This window comes from Dipteris shenzhenensis, chromosome 14, assembly GCF_047967505.1.
Source record: "Dipteris shenzhenensis isolate YYH24624 ecotype China chromosome 14, Dip_SZ_1.0, whole genome shotgun sequence".
Classification (NCBI taxonomy): domain Eukaryota; kingdom Viridiplantae; phylum Streptophyta; class Polypodiopsida; order Gleicheniales; family Dipteridaceae; genus Dipteris; species Dipteris shenzhenensis.
Genome location: NC_141609.1, coordinates 36,446,313 through 36,456,821, shown reverse-complemented (window position 1 = coordinate 36,456,821; position 10,509 = coordinate 36,446,313). Strand labels below are relative to the sequence as shown.

Genomic DNA, 10,509 nt, shown 5'->3' with positions numbered 1-10,509 from the left:
TGCCATGAGCATGAGTGATCTATTTGAAGGATACATTAGCTCTAAATTGACCATACATTCCTTGTGGAAGAGCCATGAGCTCCAAATTGATGATGTACTTTTTTTGGGAGGATCCATGAGCTCAAATCAAGTGTGTGATTATTTAACAAGAGCCACGTGCTCCAAATCACATGCATACTCAACATGTAGGAGCCACAAGCCACGAATCAACCATGTAGTTGATTTGATCCAAACGATCCAAGTCTTGGACTCAAATCAGAGACCCATGGTCATTTTGGAGGAGCCATGATCTCAAATGGATTGTACAATTATTTTGGAGGTGCCATGAGCTCCAAATCAACTATGTATCAATTTGGCTCGAATTGACTATGCGGAGCCATGAGCTCATATTGACCACATAGTCATTTTGGAGGAGCCATAAGATTCAAATTGACTATGTGATTGGTTTGAGTTTAATTGCTTGAGTTGCTTGAAATGATGGACACAATCATTTTAGAGGAGCGAAAGTGCTCAATAGTTGGTGTCCAAGGTTATCAATGCTTGAGCACTTGGGCTCAAGTCAATCTTTGGATATTGTGGCTCCATGGGAATCATAATTGAGCTCCCTAATTACCACATAGCCATTTTGGAGCTCAATTATCTCCATAGAACCACAAGCTCCAAAAGAATTGTGGTCAGTTTGACCCCACCTTTTCAAGAGTCGATATCACTCCAAGGGCACCATGTCCTGAGCTCTTCGGCTCAAATCAACCATGTGGTTAATTTTTAGTTTTGGCTCCTCTTAATAGAAAAGACCTTGACACCATGTTGAGAGAACTAAGATAAATGCATCAAACTTCATCATTAGCTAGCAAACTGCAAAGTATTATTCCAAAAAAAGAGCCCATTTGGAGAAAACAATGGATACACAAATTGAGGATTTGGAACTTTATCCTGGAGGTGATTTCTTGGTAGGTTAAATAAGGTGAAAAAATGGTATGTGCATATCCCAAAGCTCTCATCTAGTCATACCAAGATAAAACGACAAACAATGTTGGGAGATAGATGAGTATGGAACAAACCATTTAATACATCTTCAAATATATAGCTTTTGCAACTATGTGAATACACCTTTCTAAGGGTTTGAAAGGACGTTTTCAAAGGAAATACTAAAGAGGGATAGTCTATAGACCATGGGAATTATGTATGTGCACTTTTTATGGAATTTTTATTCTTCTATATTGAGTGCGCTTTTATTATGCAAGTTGATCGAAAAGAAACCTTCAAACCTAAAGACATATCACATTGAAAATAAACAATCATTTTGCAAAAGGGATGCATTCGATTCCTCGAAAGTCTTTGCTTTAATGTGTGAGTGTGGTCATGTGTAGGAATGTAAGGCCCAAATTGAATTACTCCAAGACGTTGAAAAAAAGGACTCCCGCTCTTCATGGTGTGAAGATAAGAAGAATAAATCATACAAAACAAGTTGTCACTCTTTAGACCTCACAAGGTTGGCATGAAAGCAATGTGCAAACCACTAGGAAAGTTTTGAAGGCATTTGAACTTTGGTGCTTACAATCTTGATAGATGATAGTCCATATAAGGGATGCATGAACCATCTTAGAAATTGTATATTTTATAAAGCCATTTTCATATGAGGATTAGAACAATGATAATCCTTGAGCTCCTTCCTTTCTTGATGTGATTAAAATATGTTTCCAATGTGTAGTTGAACAACTAGTGCTAGAAGGACACTCCCTATATGGCCACTTCCAAATTGTGACAATGTGTTCCAAAGTGAAATAAGCAATGATGTTTCCTCAAAATATTTTTGAAAATACAATTATTCCTTTGTGGCAATAAGAAAGGCAACAAAATATTTAAAAGGTGAAGGCCCACATAAACCAAGGATAAGCAAGGAAACCCCACTAATGAACTTGAATGAGAGACCATTGCAAATGGTACAAAAGATGTGGCCACTACATAACATATCACAAATGGAAGCAACTCTAAAATTCCAAGAGCTTGGTTATGCACATCCTCATATTGTTGCAACCACTACAAAGGCCTAGCGTTGGCCTTTGTAAGAGAGATGATGACAACGTGATGCACTAATTAGATATGATTTTTGGTACGTGTCCAAAGAATAGCAAAGCTGGTAGAACTAATTAAGTTTGTTTTTAGTGTTCTTTTTTCGAAATTGTTGTAGGAAAATTTGATCCTATATAATCCATCAAGTATTTGATTTTATGAATTTTGTATTCTACTTGGAGACAAAAAATAAAATAAAACTAAAATCTTTAAATTTTATTTTCTACATGGAGACAAAAAATAAATAAAACTAAAATATCTGCAATGTGATTTCCAATATTGGTTTTAAAAAAATATGTGTATTGATGTGTGGAGATGGAAAATGATAGAATATAATTCTAATATTGGTGTGAAAAATACATTTGTATTGATGTGTGGTGATAGAAAATAATACAGTATAAGAGAACAAGTCATGTATCAATCTTACCTCACTATATACTTCATGTTTTTGAAGAGTACATATAACAATTTATTAAAGTAGGGAACAAGGGGGAATAGACAAAATCTAGTGACTTTTAAGTTTGTACTAAAACACTTATGTGGCTACTTTGGTGATGACAAAAAGGTTCCCCTAAAGCCCACAATATGTGGTGGCTACACCAATTATTCATGGCTCTATAATCATGTGGTGGCTAAACCAATTATTCATGGCTATATAATTATGTTTAAAGTGTCATTGGACTTGGGTATACCCTAACTTCATGTCCTTATAGAACTTAAGCAAGTTAGTAAAGGAGGGGCCGCCTTCTTGGGAGGAGCTTCTCACCACTCACATGATCTCTTTGGCCCTCTCTCTTGCCTCCTCCCCTTGGATCTCCTGCATGAGTCTCCTCACCCCTTGGGCCTTTCTCTACATGGCTTCTTGCCAAGGGCACCAAGTCTTGAGCTCTTTGGCTCAAATCAACGATGTGGTTATTTTTTGGTTGAGGCTTGACACCGTGTTGAGAGAACTAAGATAAATGCATCAAACTTCATCAGTAGCTTAAGCTGGTAGACTGCATAGTATTATTCCAAAAAAGAAGCCCGTGTGGAGAAAACAAAGGATACACAAATTGAGGTCAGAGGATTTGGAACCTCACCCTTCAGAGATTCCTTGGTAGGTTATATAAGGTGAAGAAATGGTATGTGCATATCCCAAAGCTCTCATACCAAAATAAAACTACAAAAAATGTTGGGAGATAGACGAGATATGGAACACACCGTTTAATGCATCTTCAAATATATAGCCTTTTGCAAATTTGTGAATACATCTTCCCAAGGGTGTGAAAGGACGTTTTCAAAGGCAATACCAAAGAGGGATAGTCTATAGACCATGAGAATTATATACATGCACTTTTCATGGAATTGTTATTCTTCTAGATTGAGTGGGCTTTTATTATGCAAGTTGAGCGAAAAGAAACCTTCAAACCTAAAGACACATCACATTGAAAAATAAACAATCATTTATGTAGCTACTTGGGTGATGAAAAAAAGGTTCGCCTAAAGGAGAGAATATGTGGTGGGAGCTACACAAATTAATCATGGGTGTATAAAATGTGGTAGTGGCTAAACGTGGCTGTAAAATGATGTTAAGAAAGTCATTGGACTCGGGCACAAAGAAACTTCATGTCCTGGTAAAACTTAAGCAAGTTAGAGTACGAGAGGCCACCTTCTTGGGAGGAGCTTCTCACGACTAGCATGATCTCTTTGGCCCTAACTCTTAACTCCTCCCCTTGGGTCTCTTGCATGAGTCTCCTCACCCCTTTCTCTACGTAGCTTCTTGTTAGGCCTCCCTCCTCCGTTCTCTCCATCTCAAATCCCACCTTCCATACTTGATCTATGTAGTTTGCATTCGACCCCCTCGGACAGCCAAGCATCGCCACCCCCGCCCATAAGCTCTCCATCGTTGAATTCCATCCACAGTGCGTCAAAAATCCCCCCACCGCCTCATGCCCCAACACCTCCACTTGCGGTGCCCACCTTATTATCTTACCTCTCGCCTCCGTCCTTTCCAAAAAGCCTTCCGGTAATACTTCATCGACCTCATCACCCGCACCCTCGTACGCATCTGTCCTGATCACCCACAAGAACACCTGTTCACTTGCCTCTAGCCCGTATGCCAGCTCTTTCATCTCCTCCCGAGACAACGTCGCGTAGCTTCCAAATGCGACATAGATGACGGACGAGTCGGCCTGCGTGTCCAACCAATTTAAGCACTCGTGCTTGTTGGCCGTCTCATTTGATCGAATTGACGGTTCTGACGAAGCGTGATGAAGCAATGGGCCGATGCCGTACGCTGGAATTTGAGCCGCCCTGCAAGCTTCGAAGGCATCGGGTTCTAGCTCAGATATTGTATGGATGAGAGCCCGTTCTGCGGTATGCATACGAGAACTAACTTTCATCAAGAAGCGAGGAAGGTTTCCGGATGGATCAGAAACAAGCAGTTCTTGAGGAAAATGCAGCTGGAGCGGAGAAGCCGGAAGACCCTGGATACAGTCAACCGTCAAACGAAGAAGGGTGAGCAAAAGTACAGACTTTTACAAGCTTCCCCATCTTAATGTTTTACAGGATCACAGCCATTCTACCTTTGAGAGGGAGATATCCCTTCGAATAAAACTGAGGAAGGTTCCGAACCATCAGATACGCCTTTGCAGTTGAGGTCCAGTACTCAATCATGGGAATTCCAAATTTATCGGCGACATTCTGAGTCTCGGGGATGAAGGAATCCGAAACGAGGCACGTTACGGGATTCTTCAGGTTAAGCTCCTCCAGGAGCTGCTCGAGGCCCTGGCGCATGGAGGAGGTGAATTCGAAGGACAAGTGCGGCTGGCCGGGCTGGAAACCATCTGGGACGACATGGATTTGGATGGAGGGGTGAAGGGGGGAGGAGGGGCGATGGTTGTGGAGGAACTGGGCGTATTCGGAAGAGAAGTAGACAAAGGAGATGGAGAAGCCGAGGGAGGAGAGGGAGCGGGCGAGGAGCATGCAGCCATTGATGTGCCCTTGGCCAGCCGCAGGCACGATGAGGGCGTGGGGAGTTGCAGGCGACACATCCATAGCTGAAGTTTGAGAATAGAGTGAGGATAAGGCAGTAGGTATGTCAGGTGGCTTCGCGTGTCCTTAAGGCTTCCACAAAAACGGTTTTGACTAATGCAAAGGGTATCTTTAATACAGGGAAAGGAACGAAAGAGTAGGCTATTCATATACTCACATAAGGAAAGGGATTAAACCGCTAGTCTCTCCTCATAGCAATAGGAACATACAGAGAATGTCATGGTTCCAGCAAGCCCCAATTAAAAAGGGTAGTCTATTCACTTACCCATCCCCATTGAACAAAAACATACACAAAATCTCTTGGTTAGAGCAAGTCTTGTTGGTGACTTTTTAAGAAAACTTAAAGGGAGTAGGGCCATGTAGGGCACCCATCACCTTTGAGCATTCACATGAAGTATCATGTGTGTGCTTCATAAAAGTTACTTTAATTCGCCTAGTAAAAACGTAGTCTCGCAAAGAAACTTCTAAGCATCTCCAAGTAGCTACGTGTGCCTTTTGAATCCAATCATGGAGAGTGACAAGATCTTTCAAGAGTAAGGGTACACCTCAACCATGAACTTCACCTTGTCCCTTACGTAAGCCTTGCATGAGATCAACAATAATAGATGAGAGTTTTTGAACTCTTCACGAAAGTTGGAGAGAGGGAGAATCAATTTGACATTGCAAAAGTGTGTTCTAGAGGATTCTCTTATAGCTCGATTTTACTTTATCATTGATAATATTATTTTACTAATAATGCTATTATTATAAGTGGTATTATGAGGGTATTCATATCCCTAGTAGATTTAGGCCCACACCCTTGTACAAGATTTTCCAATCTTGGATTTAGGTCCACACGTACTAGTAGTACTATTTATCATATTAGGCCCACATCCTCGTAGAAATTTTTACCCTAACACAATCTTGGATTTAATCCCTAATGTCAAGGTTGTGATCTTCTTCATCTTTTTCATGTGGTGTTGTGTGAGCAGCTCCAACCTAGAGACTTGCATTATTTGTGTTCATAGGATTGTGAGCTTATTTACCTCATCTATGCATTGGACCAAGTATACATTCACAATTAAGGAAGATGTATTTTTACATCTTTATTATTAGGATTATGATTCGCTTTGAGCTTTGGGAATTTCCAAGGTAGAGATTTGGAAACTATGGTGCTAACTTGTGGTTTCCTTTGTTGTTTTTAGATAGTGAGCATGAATAGTTTCAATGTGAGAATCTATGGAGGTTAAGAACCTTGAAATTTGAGCATAGTACCTTGAAAGTGGGTTACAAATTTGCTTTGCCTTGGTCCATGCATTGAGGGTTGGTCATCCCAATGGTAGTCTAAGATCATTTGAAGCTTGAGTCTATATTATCTTCCATGATAGAGAGAATTTCAATGGTGCTAGTTTACAGGAAACCTCAAGGCACCATAGATGATTCAGTAATATTATGCCAATACTAGAGAGCATTTATTCTATTCTCAAGCATACAAATAGTAGGGCTTGCTTTTGTCTTATTCTGATCCTTGCCCACATCATGCATACAAATAGTAGGGATTGCCTCTGTTTTTTTCTTATCCTTTCCCTCTCCTTCTCCTTGCTCTGATTCTCTTGCTATAGTTCTCTCTTCAAGTTGCCAAAATCTTCTCTAATGGCTTAGTTTTGACATGACATTAATCATAATTAGCATCATTGTCTTTGCCACCTCTTTCTCCAAAGGAGCTCCAAAGCTAATCTACAATGTAACATTTCTTTATTTTACCTCTTCTTGAACATTTAAATTAGGTTCATAGATTTTTCTCTAATAATCTCCCTCTAATTGCTAGCTAATTTCCTAATTTTCTCTATGGCAAAAACTAATAATATGAGTTGCACTATGGTTGGACTAAACTGATATTGAAATGTCCAAATGGTGAGGATTGATCTAACACTACAAGGTATATGCCACTTTTTGATGAACTATATTTTGATGCAAAATAAATTGAAATAATTTTTTTCGAAGTGTGGAAACACTGGCATAGGTGTCAATATTTCCTTTGAAAGAGCGCCATCGATATATGCATCATCCTCAAAAAATCTATAGCACAACAAGACAAAGCACCCATAGACGCGCGCACAGACGCGTTTCATGAACTAAATAAAAAACTTACGGGCGCGTCTATGTGCGCGTCTATTTGCGCGTCAGGAGACCCGCGTCTATTAGCGCATCTATATATCAGACTTATGTGCGTATAGACGCGCTTGTACATGCGTATATAGTCGCGCCTATAAACGCCGTTATAGACACACGTATAAACGCATTTCGAACAGACAGACGCGCATATAAACGCGTTTTTAAACGAACTGATAGCCGCGCCTTTTTTTTTTTATAAATTTTACAGAATACTGTGTATGTTGTGTATGCTATATAGTTACAAGAATCCCATATCCACATTCTGTAATTCAATTCTTACAGCCAACAGCATTTTTATTACAATTGCAAATAAAATATTACGCAATAAAATTGAAAGCTCAAAAAGTGCTTGTATATACATATAGCACGAAGGTAAGCCACATCATGTGGCTCCAAGTACAAAGAATAAAGAAGCTAAGCCATGTCATGTGGCTTCAAGTACAAAGAATAAAGAAGCTAAGCCATGTCATGTGGCTTCAAGTACAAAAAATAGGAGGAGTCTATATACAAGAGGCACGAAGCCAAGCCAATGGCTTTAAGTACAAAAAAGAATAGTAGCACTACTTCTACGACTAATCCTCGCTGCCTTCCACGCTCCCTTCTGCGCTGCCTTCTGCGCTGCCTTCTGCACCTCCTTCCTCGTCTTCCTCGTCGTCTTGTGCAGGGGTGCCCTGTAAACAAGGGACAACATATATCAATGTATGAAAAATCAAATCTTTACTTATAATTTTGGCATTATTTAATTACTTTCAAATACCTGGGGGGCCTGTCCAGTAGCTCGGGTATACTGCTCCTCAGTAATCAACCCGTCATCATAGAAGTGCCTCCATGTATCTCCTCTGCGATGGTGGCGGTGGCAGGCTGTCTCCACTGGAGTAGGGTATCTGCCCACGATCTCAAGCTGCATGACCGCGATACACTTTGTGGAGAAATTAGTACAAAGAAACAACCAACCTCCTAATAAACTACATAAGCAATATAATTTGAGATCGATACTTACAAATTGGGCCTCCCATGAGTCAACACCCCCTGCTCCAAAATGCGGGCTCCCATACTCCTCCATCTGGATCCTCCGTGCCTCCACGTGCTGCAGACTGGGCTCCTCCCTCGCTGACTTCATTGCCTTCCTTCACTCACGCTTCTGAGCGGTGTGGGGCGGGCCCCTTGGAGGTTGACCTGCCTCAAGTCTGGCAAGCTCCGCTAGTGCCTGCCTCTTAAGGGAAGATCTTTTATTGCTAAGTATCGTAACAATCTTTGACTTCCCCCATTTATCTGTGAACTGGCGATTGGGGGGGTTAGGATACCTAGCGCGAACAGTAGCGAGGGTCTCATCAGCCAACCTCTTTGGGTGGTCTTTGTAGTGGATAAAGCAATCTCTGTAATTGTTAGCAATTACAGAGCGCATGAAGGCCATTATGTCCTTCCCCCGCGCATCCAGCAAGATGCCTCCTGTCTGGGTGATGTCATAATAAATCGTACCATCACCCAGAGGCACGTCTAAATCATCTGAATCATCCTCCTCCTCACCGCCACATGGCCCAAAGCAGCATCCGCCACCGCTCTCCCTGCTACTACGCCTGCTACCCTGTCGTGTCGAGCTCGTACGCTCGCCACTCGTAGCTGGGGACCACGCGGGACTACGCTGACCACTCGCGGCTGGAGAACCGAGTCTTGACGGCTGGGGAGTACGTCGATGGCTCGCTGAGGCAGAAGGACCTCCTGAAGGCATGGGGGAAGGGGCATAAGACGGGATGGCAGAAGGGGCATAAGACGGGATGGGGGAAGGGACATAAGACGGTACATAAGACGGCATGGGGGAAGGGGCATAAGACGGTACGGGGGAAGGGGCATAAGACGGGGCATAAGACGGCTGTGCGGACTCCGCTGGGGTGATCTCAGGCGGTGTGGGGTGGCTCGGAGTCTGTACTGCCGACTCCTGGGGAGTGTTAAGGGTACCCGTCATGTACCCGTATAACTCTGCAGGACTAGGAGGGTGTCCTAAAAGATTATATAAATCCTTCCATATCGATTCCTGCGGATCAGGTGAGTTAGAAGCACTTCCTAGCCACATCTTGAACTGGAAAAAAATAAACAAATCTATTACTTTGGGAGCTGAGAAGAAAGGGGCGAAAAAAAAAAGAGGCTCTGTCAGAGCGCGTCTACAGACCCGTCTGATCTGCGTGTCTATAAACGCGTCTAACAGAGCGTCTATCACTTCGTTTAACATTCCGTTTAAAAACGCGTCTAACAATCCGTTCTAGATTCTGTCTAACAGTGCGTTACACAGCCCGTCTAAAATCGCGTCTAAATTCTCGTTTAACATTGCGTCTGTGGAGGCGTCTATATTCGCGTCTGTGAGTGTCTGGCTTTTCTCAGACGCGCATATAGACGCGCCTGTAGACGCCAGTTTAGACGCGCTCTCAGACGCCTCTATACATGCACTCCGACAGTCGAGAATACTCAAAAGTGGAAAAGGACGTTTCGCCCGACAAAACAACGCGTCGCTCATACCTAGATGCTGCGTTTCGTGGATGCGAAAGAGTACAAAACTGGAAAAGGCAAGCAAGAACAACTTCAAAAGGACTTACCTGGAAAAAGGTATGGAAGGATCTTTCTTTTCCAAGCTTGTGTCTTCTCCTTGTTCGTACTACTCCTCTTCTTTAGGCTTGGAAGCAAGCTGTGTATGTACGGCTCTTTTGTCTTGAGTGAAAGCTTGGAACTGTGTATGGGAGCTTCGAATCTATAGAAGTGCTAATAAAGAAGAAGGAAAGCCGCTCGCGAAGTTTAAGTAGTTAAAAGAAAAGCAAAGCGAGCGGCGCGCCGAAAAGCATGTTTAAAAAACTCATTCGTGGGTATAGTCGCGTCTATTAGCGCGTCTATATTCGCGTCTGAATACACAGAGTAGGCGCGTCTATTAGCGCGTCTAAATACACAGAGTAGACGGGTATTTAGACGCGAAATTAGATGCGACTATAGACGCGAATATAGACGCAACACAGAGTTTTTTAAGTTAAGCATTTGAAGAAGAGCAAATTTGGTGGGTTGTTTGTTTGTAGGATGTCTCCATCTTCAACAAGCAGCTCCAGTGAGGATGAATCCCTCCGTATCCACCATCGCGAAATGTGGTTGGAGCAAAAAATCAAATGTCTGTGTGATCGATGTAGAGGAAACATGTAGGAAACATGTATCATGCACGCAGGAATATTACGCTCAATCATATCTCAAAGTATGGAGAATGGGATGTGACAG

General features: G+C 42.2%; 1 protein-coding gene across 1 annotated transcript; it reads right to left on the bottom strand.

Annotated features, from left to right (window-relative positions):
• Positions 1–3,578: 3,578 nt before the first annotated feature.
• Positions 3,579–5,137, bottom strand: LOC147894561 (7-deoxyloganetin glucosyltransferase-like). The gene is made up of 2 exons (XM_087385216.1): positions 4,627–5,137; positions 3,579–4,586 (listed from the first exon to the last, which is right to left on the bottom strand). The coding sequence occupies exons 1-2, from the start codon at positions 5,107–5,109 to the stop codon at positions 3,651–3,653; spliced, it is 1,419 nt and encodes a 472-aa protein (XP_087241342.1). The 5' UTR covers positions 5,110–5,137; the 3' UTR covers positions 3,579–3,650.
• Between the last annotated feature and the right edge of the window lie 5,372 nt (positions 5,138–10,509).